This window comes from Arachis hypogaea, chromosome 11 (assembly GCF_003086295.3).
Source record: "Arachis hypogaea cultivar Tifrunner chromosome 11, arahy.Tifrunner.gnm2.J5K5, whole genome shotgun sequence".
Lineage (NCBI taxonomy): Eukaryota > Viridiplantae > Streptophyta > Magnoliopsida > Fabales > Fabaceae > Arachis > Arachis hypogaea.
Genome location: NC_092046.1, coordinates 48,112,273 through 48,133,361, shown reverse-complemented (window position 1 = coordinate 48,133,361; position 21,089 = coordinate 48,112,273). Strand labels below are relative to the sequence as shown.

General features: G+C 34.7%; 1 protein-coding gene and 1 long non-coding RNA gene across 2 annotated transcripts; one reads left to right on the top strand and one right to left on the bottom strand.

Moving 5' to 3' along the window:
- The first annotated feature begins 4,017 nt into the window (after positions 1-4,017).
- On the top strand, positions 4,018-5,550 carry LOC112720819 (uncharacterized). The gene is made up of 2 exons (XR_011867541.1): positions 4,018-5,021; positions 5,121-5,550. It is a non-coding gene; the product is annotated as an uncharacterized lncRNA (long non-coding RNA).
- Positions 5,381-8,993, bottom strand: LOC112720818 (uncharacterized). The gene is made up of 2 exons (XM_025771911.3): positions 8,254-8,993; positions 5,381-7,593 (listed from the first exon to the last, which is right to left on the bottom strand). Exons 1-2 carry the CDS (start codon positions 8,561-8,563, stop codon positions 5,618-5,620), a joined length of 2,286 nt encoding a protein of 761 aa, XP_025627696.1. The 5' UTR covers positions 8,564-8,993; the 3' UTR covers positions 5,381-5,617.
- Between the last annotated feature and the right edge of the window lie 12,096 nt (positions 8,994-21,089).

Here is a 21,089-nt window from a genome sequence, read left to right as displayed (position 1 = left end):
ATGATGAATTAGGTATAAATTGTAATGATATGAGGTGTATGTATGAGACCATGCTAAACTATGGCTATAAAGAATAAATGTAAGGAAATGATGATGATAAATGATTGAGATTTGGGATGACTGTGTGTGGCCGGAATGGTCGAGATGTATATGTGGTCGAAATGGTCGAGATGACAAGGTCTGGGTGTGATCCCGCTTGCGTATTAACTTGATAATGTGTTCAGATGACAAGTAGATGACGGAAGTTCCCTCTCTTGTCGTGATGTGGATGTGGGGAAGGTGGAAAGGCACTCTCCTTCGTATTGTTTCCCCCCACATTCTTCTCTGGTTGCAAGGTGGAAAGGCACACTCCTTCGATGTGGAAAGGCACTCTCCTTCGTATATCCTCCAGGAGAAAGTGGAAAGGCACTCTCCTTCGTTTATGATCCTTCTGGAGATGCGCAACCTAGAGACTAATGTCTGGGTTAGCTACCAGATGTGTCGGGTTCTGGCAAAGTAACCGACACGTGAGCTCACGGCCAGTAAGATAGACATTTATCATATGCATATGTGTGCTTTGTTTGCTATGCCTTAATTGGGAATGCCTAATTGATTATATTCTGCTAATTGTTGTAATTGTTACTTGAACTACTTGTTTTCTACCTGTGCTTGCCTTGTCTGTTTGTTTTGTCTATGCGAATCATTGGAGATGGAGGTACGGAGGAAACGTGGACAGGTTTAGAGTTAAGGTTAAAGTTTAAGCTAGGTTTAGAATTCCCTAGAAGACCACCCTTTTTATGATTTCTATTTAGTAATTTAAGCTTTATAATTTAAGAGTCGGCGTTCTAGGATTGCCTCTGGCATTCCCAGGACCTTATATACCATGTGCGTGGCACCTTTACCATGCTGAGAACCTCCGGTTCTTACCCATACTGTGTTGTTGTTTTTAGATGCAGGTCGAGAGGCTCCTCGCTAGGCGTCTGGATTTCTGAAGTGGAGTAGTCCATGGGTTATTTTGATTATCAATTTATGTATATAATTGTACTTAGCTTTCTCTCCAAGAAACTTGATTGTTTTGTCCCTCATAGAGGTTACAGGAGAGTTAGGGCCTTGTTTCTGTATTTTGGGTGTTTTGGGATACTTGTATATGTATGTAAATATTCTCCGGGCAGCCTTGGCTTCGCAGGCTGAGTCAGGAGCTAGTTATGCTGTATTCTTGGCTCTCTATTCACTCTTTCTCTTATTCATATCTATAACCTTTAACTTTCTTAGCACGCAAGTAATTCTGTTTCTTGAGCGTTGCGCTTTTTATTTTGCGATTTTGCTTTACCCATTTTTTAAGACTCCTAGTATATTATATGTTTCCGCTATTATACGTATGTATTTGCTGATTAGAGGTCCGTAACACCACACTACCTCTGTTCTACGACTTAAGCGTAAAGCTCTGTGTAGTAGGGTGTTACAATAAAAATATGGTTTAATTACTCTCTTGGTTTCTATAGTTTTATCAAATTTGTAATTAGGTCTTTATGATTTTTTTTTCTTTTAATTGGATTCCTATACTGTTTTTAATTTTGTAATTAAGTCCTTTTTAGTATAAAAAATATTAAAATTAACTGAATATTTTTTTTGCAAGATGAAGATATCCAAAATTAAGAACCTAATTAGATCTTTGACCACATATTTTTAAGAGAAATATTCTGTTAATTTTAACGTTTTTAACATAAAAATGACCTAATTACAAAATTAAAAATAGTATAGAGACTTAACTCGAAAAGAAAAATGGTATAAAAATTTAATTGTAAATTTAGTGAAACTATAGAAACCAAAAGAATAATAATTAAACCTGAAAATATTTATCATTATATCATCATTATCAAAACTGAATCGAATCGACCAGACCAGATCTACCCCAAAATAGCAGTGAATCGATGACCTATTTAGTTCAGTTCAAAATAAGAATAATTTTTGTCTAAAAACTGACCGGTTTGTGTTAAACCCCTTGAAAACTGAATAGTTAACAGATCAATTCCACCTAAGTCACAACTATTGCATATATCTCCTCTCCTATGTGCATGCCTAATACCCTACTCCACATGCACACAACGGAAATCTGATTGAAAAGAAGTAAAATTTTCAAAAGTTAAATTAAAACCTTTTGAAAAGCATTGACAGTTTCAAAAAACAAACAATGGAGAGATCGAAAAATGGTTACAGAAATGAGTATATAAAGACTACGTAGAAGTAGAGTTGGAGAATTAGAAGAATGAGTTTATTTTGGGTAGAAGAAATATACAGAGTATGTTTGAGTGTGTGAGAAAATATATATTTTATATTTTAATTAAAGTTAGTGTGTGAGAGTATATTAATTTTATATTAAGTATATTTATGGTGTAAATAAAATTTAAATATGTCCTCTCGAGTCTTGACGTTGTAATAAACGTGATATAGCGATGAAAGCAGAATAATATATTATTGAGTGAGTGAATAGAATTGAAGTAAGTAATATTTTATATTTTTTTAATATTATCAGTATTACTCTGAATATAATTTAAAAATTATTATTAAAATTTTTTATGTAAGTATCATAATATCTAAAGTAATCAAATAATAAATAATAATAACAACAAATAAAAGATATTAGAATGCTTTTAAATATTTTATAATAATAATAATAAAAAAAAGCAGCAATGTTTTATGTTGAGAGTTATTATTCAATCAGTAGAAGAAAAAAGCTACTACTTAATTTAAATGTGTAAGTTGCATATGATATAAATAATTGATTGGCCAATATATTAGTTTTTTTGTTATTTGACTGACTAGGTCTGCTGATTTCGTGCCACTTTGCCCTCACCTCCTTTTATTAGGAGGAATATTATGTGAGTGTGGATGTGGTTTCATATATTTAAATAAATAAATAATATATTAAATATAAAATTAATATCTTAAATATATATTAAATAAATAATATATATTTAATATATTAAATATTTTAAATATATTAATATTAAATCATTTAAATATATATTTAATATATTAAATATTATAAATCTATTAATTATATATATATATATATATATATATATATAAACAGGCAAGTGACTTATTTTTTTGCAAGTCATTTAAAATATTCAAAGTGTCTTTAATATTCTATAAGTTTATTAGTTTTAAAATTGTTATAAATTTGTAAGTATTTTACTTTTAAAATAAACTAAATTAAAATCATATTGTATTTTGATAAATATCAAACAAGTTAATAGATCTCAAACCTCGCATTAATCATGTCAAATTAGATTTAGATTAAGAAGTATGTTTGCAATTGATCAGAATAAAAATGTTATACACCATCAATATTCAATCGAAGAGTATTAGGGGGCAGCAATTTTTGTAATTTGTAGCTATCAAATAGTTATCAATGATGATTTTAATGGTGTGAGATTTGTGTGAGATTTCATCCAATAGTTTACTTTTCTTTACTAGTTACATGCTGGTCAGAATTTAATAAAGTTGTTGGCCTAAACTTTTCCTATTCAATATTATAACATAGATCATGCTTTTATTACTTCACTGGTAGAGAGATAGAGACCCGAGTGTCAAACATTCTATTTTCTTTATGGAGAGTGCATTGTGACACGATTGTGCTTTAATAATTGTAGAGTTGAAGTCGAGGATTCAGTCACAAAATAAAATTCACATCCATCTGGTGTATTTATGGGTAGTGTGTTACCGTAAAGCAAAAGGCTCAAGTTTATATACTACTAATTTTGGGTGTTCGTTTATTATCAGACAAGTTAGAAAACTTAGTCCATCGAAAGTATCTTCCACTGGTGATAGATTTGGACCACTATGAGAATTTAAGTTGGGGAGTCTATATACCTCGCCAGTTTATACTAGAGATTATGTCGAGCTTCTTGCAACAAGGTAGATCAAATTAGTGGTTGCACTATTTTGTTACAATCGTGGGCATGGCTTAGGCCTTCATGGCTATGTCCAGTGCCTCATTTGCCTTTTTCATTTTCATTAGCACGAAGATTTATATCATAATAATATTATTTATCTTTTAAATTGTATTCCATTTTGAAATGCTAAGTTTACATAATTTACATAGTTGAGAGGGATGTAAGCATCCTCGACACTGAAAATTCCATAACATACTTGCAATTTGGACTCACATAGACCACATGTCCATGCATGAGGTAAGATTAAAAATAAATTTACTTTATTATATGTTGTGGGTTATATGGTATTATGTAATCTGGTGTTACTTTGATATGACAGTTTAAATGACAATCTTACCAAGATACAAATGTGGCAATGCAAATTTCGTCGGATATTATGCATGACATTGAGCAGTTGTGCTTATCGTTGTCCAGTAATTTGCTTTGAAATTATCGAGTGGTATCTGGCTGACTGGGTGACACATCAATTTGGTTGGACTCAACGTCACCTTATGGATCTCAAAGTTAGCCACAATAATAGAGACTTAAGGAGTCATAACTACAAGAATTAGAATGACATTCATTTTGTTTGGATTACGACTTGAGACATGTGACCATAGATGGTTGGAGATCTTACTTCTGACATATGGATTGGTATCGTCCCCACGAGCCACATGGATTTTTGGCCACACAGGTTCGCTTGCACAATCCAAGACTTGATCAACTTCCCGAGCTGTGGCAACGTTTAATGTTGTTCCACCCATTCAATTGATGTGGAAGTTTATGCCATCTGACTACCATCACGGTCAGCATGGGGCTCAATATTATCCTCAACTGCAAGTTTCAAGAGCTTCTGTAGATAATGGCCAACTTCAAAGAAAGGTTGTGAATGATTGGTCAGATGCCACACCTGATGTTTCTCTGCAATCTGTTGACATAAGCACATCATTTTCGAGTCGCTCTAACTTTCATTTTCACTTTGGAGGAGGATTTTCTAGCATGCAACCAGATTTGAATCTTAATCTAGGCTTGCAAAACCCGTCTGGTGACGACATTGGTGTTTATAAACCACAAGTTCACGAGGACATCTTACATATTTCTCAGGTATTTGCTTTACATTGTGCATAATAGTAATGTTTGTTAAATATCATCTATTGTTATCTACACAGGCACTAAATGACTGGGCAATCTTTATTTTTTTAGTTATGGTTTAGGTGGAACCAGCATTATTACAAAATTTTGCTGCATAACAAGAATAAGTGACAGATGAGCTCTTGCACGGGATAGAGTATCAGTGGCTGGATGCCTCAAATTTTTTCCGTGTAAGAAATCTCGAGTCGGAAGAGGCAGAAACTAGGCAAGAAGCTTAAACAAATGCAAAGAATGCAACTGAGGAGAGTCATGTCAGATAGTGCACCCCACGTCACACAACTGGAAACATACATATAACATGATGAAATAAGTTTTTCAATTGAATTTTGAGAGGATCTACTCCCATTCTTTTCATACATTTAATTTTTTTCAAAGATTGTTTTACATGGTATCAGTGCACAAATCGGAAGCAAAAGTGTTTAGTCATTAACCTATTTCACAAGTCACTGATAAACAAGACTGGACTCTATTTTTGTTTTTCTATCTTCTTCCTCCTCTTTCTCACACTATTACATACCAAATTGCAAAATCATCAGTTCCTCTAGTTTTCAATCAATATTTAGGCGACAGTCACTTGATTTTTCAGGAGCTTTTAGAGTATCATTCTCCAGTGAACATGGATCAAAAGGCAAGAACTTGTTCTGCTTATGCATCAAATGCCAGTCTTCAATATTAGTCCCTTTGCCAAAATCCAAGACAGAAAATGCTCTTTTTTCTAGCATTTCTATAATCTTCTTGGTCTTACCAAGCACATGAACCGAATATCTGACACTATCCTCTCTCTCTTCAATGGCGCTATTCAAGCACTTTGTGGATATAACATGGGGCAAGTTAGTGAGACATGCACCCAATATATCACAGATCATTCCTTTCAGTGCTTCAAACAACCTCTCTGAACTATGGTCTTTCATGCATTCATGATTCAATAGAGTGGCTTGGCTTATTCTGTACATGGAATTAGATGCCAATATCTTGATGGGCCATGATGAAGGTGATACCCTAATGCATATATGGTTATATTTGGCTTTAAACTTGTGATACCGGATTTTCGCAGCTTCACTGAGTTTCTCTAATGTCTCTTTGGGGCTCTCACTTTGAAGGGAAAGCTTATAAAGATCCACATCATGCCACTTATGATATAGATCAACTCCAAGCCATATGATTTCTGCAGCTGTCCTCACTTTAATTAATTTTCCTTCTTTGTCCAAGTTGTTTTCTATGAACTTCACATAGGGAAGCCCTTCATTTAGAGCATCTATCAAATTTCTCACCTTACACCTATCAATGTTTGGAATTGCAACTATTATGCTTGCTAGTGTTACCAAAGGAAGTGACCAACTATTTGGAGGTTCTGCACAGTGTAAATGAGGAACTTGGTCACTGTCAAACGCTACCACTCCCTTAAACCCTTCCAAGATTGAACACTTTTCTATTAGCTCAATGACATGCTTTGGCTCCTTCTTTTCCCCAGCTTGAAACCAATGATTAGTGGCGTCACGATTGTCTTTCATCATCACCCCAACTAGCTCTTCCTCGCCTTCAAGATGAAGAACAAAACGCCTCAGATCGAGCTTCGCATTCGGCCTTGACTCTGTCCCGCTGCTAATGCTTGAAACACTGTGACTAAACTTGGACTTTAACTTCCTGATAAAGTTACAACCTGCCAACACAAAGCACATGAGGGACACGGAAACACACTGTGTTGCTTTGCACGTCAGAACAATCCCTATCTGCAGTTTAATCAAGAACTTGAACAGGATCACTTTTGCATCATGGGCTAACTTTCTGTACTGCCTATTCCGAATTCGAAAACCAAGAGGCCTTTCTTTCATTAGAATTAGCCTATCAGTCCAGTATCCTTCCACTTGTAATCTCTTCTTAGTACTTCTATGTCTCAAGACTGGGCATCTATAACTTATGGCAGTGAACCATCTAAAAGCAGGGGAAATAGTACCAATTGCCACTGCAGCAACCTGAACTATGAGAATCATTATGGTGGACCATTTGTAATCACTGTGGCCAGTGCAGAATCTAAAGGACCATGGCATTAAATAAGACCTAAGCATAGCCTCTGCTAATGCCATTGTACTTAGAAGACAGAAAGCGCCTGACGCAGTGCACGTCACTGACCTTCCAACAACAAATTGGGGGCTGCTAGTGTGTGCCATCATCCAAAACCTCATCAGTTCTTCTCTAAGACTGTTGATGACTTGATTATTGGCTTCGGCTTCGGCTTCTTCTACTTGGTTCGCGCTTTCTTTTAGCGCCTCCTCATTCATCTCATACTTCAGCTCCAAGTAATGCTTCATCTTTGGGATAGCCACTGCGGAGGAGAACATTGTCATCAAGAGAATGAGCATTAGAAGCATGATGATAGCATGTTCTACCCAGAATACATAGATAACCCCGGTAACAAATTGGATGCAGATATTCACAATCATGGTGATCACAAGTATTCCCATGGCCACAACATTCATCATGGTCTCTTTGTTGTCCGTGACACCAAGAGAAGGCATGGAGTTACCTATCAAAAGTGAATAAAGTTATAAGTTGTATTAATCTTAATCAACCAGCCATAACAGAATTCGCAATTGCTATAACTAACCATAACAAAATTTGTAACTGCAAGTCTGCAAGCAAAGCACAGTAGCTGCTATCCATAAGTATAACAGATTTTGTAACTAAAAGTCGGCCAGCAAAGTAGAGTAGCTGCTATCCATAACTAACTATAACAGAATTTGTAACTAATATAACCTGTGATTGTGCATACAAAAGAGCTCACGGCACAATCACAATGATGAAGCCCAGCAGGACAAATAACTTCTTTTCGTCCCTTTCTCCTTTCTACATTTTATGCACCTTTATTCTTTTCTATTCTAGAATTAGTATGTTATGATGAATTACTACACACTCTCTTTCTTTTTCTGGCCAAAGGAATCATTTTGTGGATTTGAGATCTTGCGTATATTTTACGAGTTGTACAGAGGAGAACATGTTCCTAATCATTCAAATAATATACACAATAGATTCATACATATCATTTTTCAGTCTTTTATTCCTTTCACTCAGTCTTATTACATACAAGTCTAAAAGCAAGTGAAATAGAGGCTCTTCCTAACTAACTAACTAACTAGCTAGCCGTAACAGAATTTCTAACTAATTCAACTAACTTCCTTGGACTCACCAATGATTGTGCAGATCAAGGCGCTGCTGCTGAGTTTAGCGAGCTGGTCATGGCGCTGAGGCACCGGAGTGTTGAGATCAACGGAAAGCTTAAGCGCAACGCCGATTATGGTCAAGGAAGTAGCGTTGAGGCAGAAGTATCTGCAAGGGAACCAGAATTTGCGGCCTCGAATTCCATGTATGAGATCTACAGTTACTGCTATGAGACAAGCAAGGGAAGCTGCTGCTATGTATATCCCAATCCATGGCATAGGTTTGTTGAACTTTGTGTCGTCCATGTACCCACCAACACTGCACCCTGTTATCCCCATCTTCTTCTTAGAATTGAAAACCTTTTCTGCCTTTCGGGGTTGAGCTTCTTGATTGCTTCTGCTAATCAATTAGAGCAGTGAATGTTAATTCTTTATGGCTGAAAAAGTAATAGTATTTCTAACCACATTTTTGTTCCACGAGTTGTCAATTAGGAATCCCTCCTCCTTAAAATTGGACTTTAATAGAATAAGATATGACAATTCTACAAGGAAATTATTGAGGACTTAATTGATTAATTTGTGTTAGTAAAATATTCATTAATATTAATACGTATGTGGGTAAATGTGGTTGAGGGGAGTCAAAAATGTTTTGGTATGGAGCTTGACTACTGAATAAATTGACATGAATGTTTCTTAGTCTCTGGCGGACCCGCGGAGCTGTTGGTTGATGAGGTGGGAGGCGGTTAACCGTGCCAAATAAACTGGAATTATCTATGTTAGACTTTGTAGAGGTACTTTTGTTTGTTTTTTCTCATCTTTCCGAATCCTCTTGCTTTTGGGGGAAAGTTAATGCAGAAAAAAACGGCACCTACGTGCACAGTGATGTCATATCAAAAGATCCATGGTCAACGTATAAATCATGAGAAATTACATGTATCACTTTTCAGTATTTTTTTTGGCAAATTCTTTGGTGTCGAATTGGTGGAATTTATTTTTTATGATAAATTTTAAATATTTAAAAATTATTTATTTTTATATTTTTTAAATTAAATATTAATTTTTATTTTATTTTAATAAATTAGGTCATTATATATAAGTATCATAGTAAATATTATTTTTCTCTTGGTGTATTTTTAATGTTATTATTTGTAAAAGTTTATAATTTTTTATTTTAATTAATATATACTAAATATGTTAGCATGTGTACTTGTGCATGATAATGAAAAGCTAGTTAAAAAATCATTAATTTATATTTCATATATATTTATTTTCCTTAGTTTGGTCTCCTTTTTTCTTTCTTCTCCTTCTAAGTCTAGATAACTTTGAATTTAAATTGTTCCCAAAATATTTTAGTTAAGAAATATGATATATGAACTCAAATTTTTTAATTATTTTATAACTGATTTAATCATGAAAAACTAAAAAGTTAAAAGATGAATATAGATAGTGTTGCATTTATTCTGAAGTTGTTATAAAGATAATTTTGACGACATACGCTATCAATCTTATGTATGCATCTTTTAGACGCGATTTAAAATAATCGAAGAATATTATACTACTAATTATGTAGTATCGACTTTGTATGATCTCTTCTCTTTGTTAGTACTATGAGTTTTTTTTTTTTTTTTTTTAGAGAAATAATTTTTTTCCCCATAGATAAATAAGATTTTTGAAGGAAAAAAAATTCATGAACTTGCTTTTTATTTAACAAAAGATTATCATTTAGTCCACACTAAATTTGCTCGAGTTAATAGAAAGGTTAGGACCTTTGAAGATGGCTTATCCGATGATATCTTCTGATTTATCCCTTTATAAAAGCTCATCAATTTAGATAGTTCGATCAACAAGGAGAAAAGAGTCGTTTGTAGAGATATCCTAAAAGATCATAATAGAAGATTTATTGTGAGACTATAATAGAATATTTATTGCGTGTTTTAGTGCTAACCTAAGATACTCCTCTGTGACTTTTTGTGTTACTCTGGAGTGTTCTTCTTGACTTGAATCTAATTAATAATCTTGACTTTGCAAATGTGGAGATTGAAGTGGATTTAGAAGTGCCTATCTGACTGTGCTAACAAAACTTGAATGAACTCTACTCTACATAAATTATTAGTTTCTGCCATAAAAAATATTGCAACAACTTGAGCAACTAATCTCTTTATCATAAATTCAAAAAAATTAATACTTATGTAGATAAATTAATCTCTCTTAAGATAACTCTCTAAAGTTGTCTGCAATTTTTCTTATTTTGAGTGTTAAGTCTCATTGTTCCAAAAAAAAGAAAAATTGTATGGTGACCTTCGAATTTCGATATGTAATAGTAGTCTAAAAGATACAATAAATATAAACACCCTTTACAATTTATATCGTTCATTGAGGAGATAGTTAATATTTCCCATTTTGGTTAACATCGCTAATTGGCTTGCCAAAATGAAGACCTATACAACGAAATACTTTTGTTGATATATCCTTGTGAGTTTTGACCATCTTCTAAGTTAACAATATTCGGGTGAAAAAAAAAAGTAAAAAGCATAAATATACCTCCAACTTGACAAGTTAATGACTAATCTGTTATAGTACTGAATTCCATTTAAAGGTTTGTTACTGGCCAATGAGTTGCTGTATCACAAGGCGGGATTTGAATTTTCGATACTTGCTTAAGTATAGATTAGTGAGTTAACCACTAGATCAATCCAACTTGATTGTTAACCCTTTATTATGACACGATAAATTCACTAATCACGACAAAAGTAATAACAGTTGATAATATTAATGGAAGACAAGACCAGGGAGTTGAAATTTGGATCTAGGAAAAGAATTATTGGGAAAAAATAAGATAAATTAGAAAGATACAATTAGGGCTCGAACAGGGGATTGTAGTGAGTCGTATTGAGTGGTTGTTGAAGGCTCTTGATTTCACGTTGTTTTTGGCTATCGTCGTTAGAGGAGAAACCGGAGACAAGTGTTGTCGGTCGTTGGTGGTGCACCAGCTAAGCGTGGATCGGAGAAGGTAGTATGTGTGGATTCGGCTATCAATGTGTCAGAAGTGGTTTCGAGGAAGGGGTATATCATCGGCAGTGTTGACAAGTGCTACATTCACAAGTATGTTATCATGATTTCTCCCTTTGTCCCCACCGTTGTTGTTGAGTTCTCTTTTTTTGTTATTAGTATCTTCAATAAATATGGTACATTCTCCCCCCAAAATCCTCACAATGATAGAAGTTGACGTTGGCTTTTCTTACCTTTGTTTGAATTTAGATAGGGGTGGAAGTGGGTCAGACTACTCGACAGGGGCTCATGGCTCTGCTTATTTTAGCTTTGGCTCGACTCAGCTTGTTTTATTAAACAGGCTAGTCTTGGGCTATTTATAAAATTCATTAGTTAAAAATACCAGGTCACATGCTTTAAAAAAAGCCTACGAAGCTTGTTGGGCTGGCTAGTCAAAATATTTCTTTTGTAAAAATAAGTTATTCTTAGTGTAGACTTTTAACTATTTACTTATATTAAACACAAAACAAAACTAAACAGAATTAATAGTCAATACTAATTAAGATCATAGTTTCTTGTTAAAAAAAAAGTTTATGAATTATAACTATGGTTATGATATGTGACTAAGGATTGATATATAAATGAATTTTTTTACAAATTATAAATTATAAATTTTAGAATCTATTTAATGTCAATTTAGATTTCTTAAGTTTATTATTTTTTGAGTTTTAATTCACAAAATAGGCTTTTTAAATAGTCTCGTGGGCTTGTTGAACTTTGAACAGGATGATCTTGAGCTTGAAAAAAAGCCTATGAAAGATAATAAGCCTAAGCTTAGGCTGTCTATTTAGAATATGGGTCAAGCTCATCAAAACCAAAGCTCGGCCATTTCCACCCCTAACTTTAAGTGAATGTATTTTAAACTAGAAAAGAGCAGATAGTATAATTCAAATGGTATGCTAAGAATTAATTGCATTAAAGTGTAATGGTAATTGTATCAATTAAACAGAATTTAGTTGGTGTCTTATGGAATATGATTATAAGTGTATAGGAGGTTCATAGTTGCAAAAGTGATAGTAGGAGGCATTTCAATGAAGTTTGATGTGTTAGTAAAGATTTGTAAGGGTGCTTGGCATCAATATTGTGAACTAGATGTTCGAATTTCGTGTTATATTTGGTATTGGTATTTCATGTCTTAAATGGTCTGTAATGTAGGAACTTAAAAGCGCCTTGGAAGGGATACTTGCAGTAAAGGGAGCTTGAAATTTTTTGACCAATGGACTAATGGATGGAGTAGTGATTCCAATGAGGAAGAGGTCTCTAAAGGGTTAGAGTCACAATCTGGAGTGGGCAAAGAGAGTGAGGCAAAAAAGAGATTGAATGTATCTGGTGAAGGGGAGGAGGGTGGCATGGTGCTTTCATCGAAGTTACCAGCTGGTTCAGACAATCCTACAAGTGATGATGTGGATGGTTCCATGCCGTCAACCGCGACTGCATTGGCTGAAGCTGAATTTGATGGGGTTGAAAAGGCTTATGCAAGATACATAGAGTATGCAAAGGCCCCTAATTTGGCTGTTCAAAAAGGAGATTCCATTAAAGATGATGAAGGCAATGTTATGAGAAAATTTTTTACTACAATCGACAGGGCTTGCAGGAGAAGAAGCATTATAAAAAGGCGAATAGGAAGAGAGCGCATAAGGCAGATACTAGGATCAACTGCAATGCGAAGTTTGTTGTGTTCTTTCACAAACAAAGAGCTGAATGGAGGATAAAGACATTTGTTCAAGATCACAATCATGATTTAGCTTTGTCTGCTTTCACTAATGTCATGCCAGCCCACTGCAATATCAATGAAGGTGACAAAGCCCACATTCATAGTAGGCACAAAGTAGGATTTCAAACAAGTCAGATCATGGGGTTGTTTGCATACTTGTCCATTAGTTATCAAAACTTACACTTTATTAAGAAGGACCTTTAAAACTATATCGATGATGTACGTCGCTCTTGGATCATTGAAGGGGACGTGGCAGCAACAATAAGTTGTCTGAAGGAAAAAACTGAGGTGGATCCGTTAGCTGTTGTGCCATATACATATTGTCCCAAAAATCACCCTGGTCACCTATTTTGGTTATATGGGGTGATGCGGTGTGACTATAAGTGCTTTGGTGATGTGTTGGCGTTAGATTTGACATATAGGAAGAATCTATACAATTGGCCTTTGGTAATATTTTTGGGCACTAATCACCACCGAAAAATAATGATTTTTAGTTTTGGGTTACTGGAGGATGAGAAAATTCTATCTTATAAGTGGTTGCTAGCCACTTTCCTTGAGGTAATGCATCAAAAATAGCCTAAAGTTGTGGTTACAGATGGAGACGAGTCAATAAAGGAGTCTATTAGGGCAAAATTCTCTAACGCTACACATCGACTTTGCACCTGGCACTTAGTGCAGAATGCTATTTCAAACATCAAGAATACTAATTTTTGTGCAACATTCAAGATTGTTGTGTATGGTCATTTTAAGGTAGAAAAGTTTGATAACTATTGGGCAGACATGGTTGTTGCATTTGGGTTAAAAGAGAATAAATAGATTTGTAGAACATACGAAAAGAGGGAACAGTGGGCGAATGCCTATTTGTGTAACAATTTTTGTGCAGGGTTGAGAATGACATCAAGATATGAGGGCATTAATGCAGCACTTATGAAATTTATCAAGTTTTTGAATTGCTTGCTGGAGCTAGTTCAGAATCTTGAACATATGGTTAAGGACTATAGGAACAATGAGTTTATTGCGGATTACAAATCTCTATATTTGGAACCGGTCATGACTACAGAATTGGAATCAATTGAAAGGGCCGTGTCACAAATCTACACTAAGGATACATTATTTGAGGTGAAGAAACAGATTGATGGTGTAGCTGTGTTGATAGTTCTTCATACGAAAAGCTATGGTAGCTTGGAGAAGTTCATGCTTAGAAAGTTTCGTAAGCCCCATCGGGTTTACTCTGTATTCTATGAAAATAGTTCTGAAAGGTACGAGTGTTCGTGCAAGCTCTGGAACAGCATAGGGATTTCATGCAGTCATATCATCTGTGTTTTGAATGAATTAGAGAAGGATGCCTTGCAGATGTGGTTGGTGTTGAAGAGATGGTTCAAAGATGCAAAGTTTGGATCATTCCATGACTTTGATGGTAGTTTGGATTCTAATCGTACATTCCGGGAAAGGTATGGTTTGTTGTAGACTGCTTGCCTTCCTATGTGCTTGTTAGCGGCCCAATGATCAGATACGTATGAGTATGCGGCTAGCAGGATTGCGCAGCTATTAAAAGAGGTTGAAGCAGAAGTCCCAAAGGGTAACAGTACAACTTTCATGCATGCTATTGCAAATGGTTGTGATATTTTGGATCCGAAGATAATCAAGTCGAAAGGTGCACCCCGGTCAAGCAGCAATAGCAAAATGGGTAGGTGGTGCAGGCATTGCCATGGATTTAGACACGACCGACACAATTGCATAGCAAACGACGAAGACGGATATGATGAGGTTAGTGTTATATTTCATTACTAAGAACGTAATATAGGTTTTGTATCCCTTGTGTTCTACTTGTGGATTTACTATTTCATTTTTTAAGTGCATAGTAATGAAGAAACCTGTGTTATAACTTGTTGTACAGCCATCAGGGTCAGGTTTGAGACCAAGTCAGGGTGGCGGTAAAAGATCTTGCCGTGCCAAAAATAATAGGGCCAGCCAGGGCGACGTTTTTTCTTGATGAAGGAAATTGAGTTTCAACGATGACAAACTATAGAGGGAAATTGCTGGTCTCAAGTTTTCAACATGAGTATTCAAGTCCAAAAATAGGATGGTCATACCAGAAGCTGTTGATGCATTGTATTTCTATGGAATGAATTAAAACCTTGATGTATACAGTTAATTTGACTTGCATTTTGTCTTTGTCTTTTAATCATACCATGGCATGTATGTTTCGGTTCTTGAAAATGGTTTGGGTAGAATGTCACAAATGCATGGATTTAGGGAGTAGTAGAATGCCCATGTTGTGATTGTTTAGTGATATGAGTTGATGTTAAAGATTGGTTGATTGTTGCAGTTATTTTATCACGTATTTAGTTGAAATAGGCCCTAATTATGGTTAATTTTATCCCTTATGCTGAGATGGGTCGTTGTTTCTAGATGATTTGTAGTAGGGGTGGCAAAACGGGTTGAACCCGTCGGGCCGACCCGCTAAACTTGCTAAAAAGGGCGGGTCGGGCTAGGATTTAGAGCCCGTCAAATTAAAAAAAATCCTCCAAACCCGCACCGCCAAATTGGCGGGTTATGGCGGGGCGGGGCGGGCCGAAGATCTTTATTTTTCTTTTTTTTATTAAATAAAAGAGTGATTACTATTATAAAATAAATAATTATAGAATTTTCAAATACTTTTTTTATTTTTATTTTTATTCTTCTTTTAGTTATTAACTTTATTTATTTTATTTTACAATTTCGTATATTTGTTCGAATTATGTGACTTATTTTTTAAAATAAAGATAGTTCTATTGACAAAAATTATTTTGAACAATTTTATTGAAGTTAAAAATTGAAAAAAAGATAGTAAAAAAAATTATATTATAATTTGACTATTTTTTATTTGTATTCGATTTTTTAATTATTATTTTTTAGTTAATTTTAATGAATTTTATTTTTTTTTTAGAAAAGAGTCAAACGGGCTAGCCCGCCGACCTGCCAATCCGCCATAAAGTGGGGCGGGCTAGTATTTTGAGCCCATTTTAGTTGGCAGGGTGGGGGGTTGGGGCAGACCGGTCCACTTTGCCACCCTATTTGCTAGTACGTGTTGAATGGGAGATGTCTTGGATGGTGAAACTATATAATTTTGCTTTATTATTTGAAAAATATTTGAATTAGGTCCATAAAAATGACTTTATAAAAAAATTAGAAAAGGTTTGAGTATTTATAAGATATCAGGGAAAAAAGACGTGATAAAATAACTGCAAAATAACCGTAGAAAAATGAGTAAATGACTGCAAAAAGACATGACGCTTCAAGTTTGTGAAAACATATCGAGTACCTGACCTAACCCTTAGAAAGGAGGCGCGCCTGACGTGATGCACTAACACACAAGAGACCAGTCTAAACTACAAAATGCTCGAGTTCGACTTCAGTAAGCTCGGGCTTAAATATGGGCACTGTTCATACCCTGACCTAAACATACATCCAGGGCCAAAATGAATGAGGCCCAATTAAGAGATCAAATTTAGTCCAGACCTACTCGACATAGCGATAAGAATCTAACTCTACTTATCCAAATAAGTAACTGCTCCTAAGATATTTCCTATTCTTCTAGAAGGGAGTTCTCGACTACTTTCTTAACAAAAGGGAACGGTCATCCACCATCAAAAGTAGAACTACTCTAGAAAGGTAATTATCTATTCTACTATAAATATACTGTGACACCCTCAGGTATATTCAGGATCCAATCTATTAAAAATTCGTCTAAAATCTATGCTAATTTAAGCATCGAATTTCTTTGCAGGTACTACCCTCTATCTTCTCACAAGAAACTCCGACAACATCACCTTGATACCAGTCAAAATCGGACCTCATGTTCAGGCCCAAAACAATTCAATTTCAAGTAACCTCCATAACAAGTTTAAATAATAATAATAATTATATACCGAAATTCCAACGGATTGGTTAATTAAATTTAGCACCCGTGCCGACGTCACGTTGTGGAATGGCCCCAACCTTCTAAAAGTTTGCTGCTGATCTTAAGGTATGACCTTTGATAGTTGAGTCTGTGTTTCTTTCTTGTGTTTCTTTTTTTTTCTTTCATTATTTTTTTTCTTTAGTCTCTTGTGAGAGTAAAAGCAAAAATTAAAGATGAAAAAAATGGTTGTGTCAAAAATAAAATTATCTTAAATTAGAGATTTGAAAAAAAATATGGATATTTTTGTCTATTTATAAATATTATATGGTCTTTTTTTTAATATAATATTTATTCAGTTTTTTTAATAATTTTAATATAATTAATTTTTATATTAATTAAGATCTTAGTGTAACGACCCAACTCCCAACATGTCATGATCATACTAGAAGCTGAATGTTACTAACTTGTTTCCTCAACTTAAGTAATATTTAATAAATATAAGCCTGTTCGTTGTTAACACCTCGCGATTTTTCGAGGTATTTTTTTTTAAACAATAATAGTTTAGAGTCACATACATATAGTATAACAAGGAAACATGAGTACACACATTCAGAGAATAGTAGAAGACAATGCATAGAACATTCCACCATAATATACATCATAATACAGAAGTGGCTCAGTTATTAGGGGTGAGCATGGGTCAGTTTGGTTCGAATTTATGATAAAATTAGAACCGAACCGATCAAAATGTAATTGGTTCGGTTTGGTTTGAATTTACATTTTTTTGTACATGTATCCGAACCAAACCAAACCAATTAAGAACGGATTGGTTCGGTTCAGTTAATTGGGTACCCGATGACTTTGAAATTCATAAAAAAAAACCAAATTTTTATCTTAAAAATTCAACAAGTACAATAAACATGTAACATCAATAGAAATAATCCAAACATGTTAAACACCAAATACATTAAAAACTAAACTCATTAAAATCCAAACATATTAATAATGAATAATCATTGTCTAATAAAAAAGCCATATATATTTTTTATTTTTTTATTTAATTAATATATGATCGGGTTCGCGGGTTGGTTCGGGTTCCGCACCCCAAAACCGATACCCGAACCAATCACTAACAAAAGCCATCGGTTTGGTTCGGGTTGGATCCGACTACCCGTTGGTTTCAGAACCAATTTAATTGGTTCGGTTCGGGTTCGGACGGATAATCGAGTACCCGCTATCCGTGCTCACCCCTATCAGTTATACCAGTACAGAACTATAATACAGCATCCTTCGGTTAGTGACTCATATAATATATACATATATGTACATAAGATGTCCCGGGACCTGACCTGTCCAAAAGCCCCTAAGCTGGTACCCAGGCTAGCCTAACTCTATGACATGTCTATTCCCTCTGAACATGTTAGGAAAAGCGAGGGAAACACTATAATGTACCAAAGTTAGACTGGATGTCTCAAAAAGTCTCCTCATCTCTGATCCAAAAGTCCCTCAAAGAAAGTCATTGGGTAGGTGGTGATGCCCGCTCGCTGGTGCCTCATCTGGCTCATTACTGCCAGAAGAGATATCCACGATCTGGTCACGTACTATATAATTACATACACAAGGTGCCGCACAATATAATTAATACTCGCCGAGCACTGGGTCGTCGTAGACAGACGGATGATCAATATCGTAAAACAGGACTTCCGTGTCCATCTGAAGAGGAGTAAGGGGTAAGAACTGGGGAGTTCTTAGTAAGGTCGGGGTTTACAGTTAAGTCCATTTATTATGGTCGTTTGCAAGTTTCTAAATCCTTTGAAAATCGATGGTTCAACCATAAAAAATTCAAAACCTTTTAAAAAAGAAATCAGTTAATTAACCAGAAATCCAAACTCCCTTTCCAGATAAAAGAATCTTAAAAGTTTCCTAATGGTATAAATGACCAACTTGTCCCAAGCATAGGTTCAATTAAGTCTATGCTGTAAGAGTTTGATTTTTCATACTTTACTAGACCATAAACATAAAAGAAGTTACCTACGTAGTATAAATGATCATCCTGTTCCAAACATAGATTCATTAAGTCTATGCTGAACCAGTCAGATGCTTTATACAGAACTAGACTTCAAACATACCAGCCACGACCTTAGACCCAAACAACTCAATCAACATCCAATCACCACAATCCAAACAATCAGTTACAAACACAAGTAATAAGGTTCAAACACAATCAAGAGCAGTTACGTCAAGTATAGAAATTAGCAATTAAACATAATTATTCACATAGGCAAACCAATTAAAATATGCACAAACAAGTATGATGCATGTCTGGTCCTATTGCAGGTAATGAGCTCATTTGTCGGTTTTGACCCACACCCGACGCAATCCAACCCTCCAGGTCAGATAAGGCCTTCCCAGAACTTAATCCTAGATTAAGTACCGCATACCCTCTACCAAGTACTCTCGACTTGTAGGGCTGGTATTTGCTCAAATCTTAATATACCGCAGGTATACGAGTTAGGCCTCTACCAAGCATTCAGCTTGCAGGGATGGTACTTCTCTACCGCAGCCTGTCTGGGAAGCAACATCACAATATGGGCGTCCCTGCACAATATTCACAAGCATCGTCCGAAGGCTCATAACTCACATATAGCCATACTTTCATCATTTAGAAATCATCTTTGTCATCTTCCCACGATCATAAATCAAGCACCACAACATCACAGTGAGCTCATTTTACAAATCTATCATCCCTCCATAATCGTAAATCAAGCATCACAATATCACAGTGAGCTTTCCACAAATCTATCATCTTTCCACAATCATAAATCAAGAATCACAACATCATATAGTGGTCTCATTTCACAATTCTCTGCTTACTCTGCAAGGTTAAGCACACTGCTATACAGCCTTTAGCTCCTTTTCTTTCTATCATGTATACGAGTTTTTAAAACTTGTTTCGTTACCTTACATACCTTTATACATTTCCTTAGGTGTTTAATAAAGAGAATTAGGAAATTCTGGACTCAAAACTGCCTTCCCGAGACTTTTAGGAAAAATTGTCTTTTTATCAATATTTTATTATTATTAATAAAATAATATATTAATATTTTAATATTAAAATAATAATATTTTATTCAACTTTCAAAATTTGTATTTTGACCCCCGAACTTTTTAGAAATTACATTTTGACCCCTTAACTTTTAATATTTGCACTTTGACCCCTCAACTTTCTATTAATTAACTTTCAACCTCAAACTTTTTAATAATTTCATTTTGACCCCAAAATCATCAAAATAAACATTTTCACATCCTTCAAAAAACCAAAAACATTCTTCTAAAAGTTTATTAGATTTTCACTTGATTTTCAGCTAGTTTTTCAATCTTTTCGGTAACCGATTTTTACCTGATTTTTACCAAACCAAAGAACAATATTTCAGCCATCAAAGACACATCAAATAAGCATCAAATGTCATGAATTTTATGGCTGGAAAGCCACGTTTTCCAACACCAACAACAGAAACTTCAAAACCATCATAAACTTGATTTTCAAGCATTAAACAACAAGATTTCATGATCAAACCACCACACAAACACTCAATATCAAGTCTCAAGCAACAAGATCTGATTTAACACTTCAAGAACACAACCATTCATTAATTAATTTACCAAACTTTATCTCCTTTGCTGCTGCCCAAAGTTGCACCAAAAACAAGCTTCTAGAAGTACTTTTACGCCTATTTTAACATCAAAAATAACTTTAGAATCTTATGAACCATGAAGGATGAAGCTTCATGATGATGAAAAGAAGGTTTATCTCACCTTAAAGCAGCTAGAAATCACATTTTCTTAGAGCTTATGGTGAGTGAACAAGAGATCTTAAGAGAAAACTTGAAGAAAATATCATTAACTTGATTTCTCTACCATGGCTGAAACTTTAAGGAGGAGGAGCAGCCATCATACCTTGATTTACTCCATAAAAAGTGACATAGAAATGAAGAGGAGGAAGAGGTGAACACTTTGGTCGGATTAGATTTTTGATAAGGGTTTTAGTTTGAGAAAGAACGAAGAAAGAAGCTCAAGTGTTCATGGAAGTTTTCATAGAAGTTCTTCCAATTCTAACTTGTTTAGAAAGTAAAGATGATATGAATGATGATACATGGGAGGCCGTGGGGTTAGGATAAGCATTATCCTAAAGTTTGGTGTAAAAATTATCTCAAGAAAGG

Bases quoted from the DNA above. Each gene is read 5' to 3' on its own strand.
- LOC112720818 (XM_025771911.3), bottom strand. From the start codon at position 8,563: ATGGGGATAACAGGGTGCAGTGTTGGTGGGTACATGGACGACACAAAG. The intron at 7,594-8,253 runs GTGAGTCCAAGG...CACTTTTGATAG, and splicing joins CTTGATCTGCACAATCATTG to GTAACTCCATGCCTTCTCTT.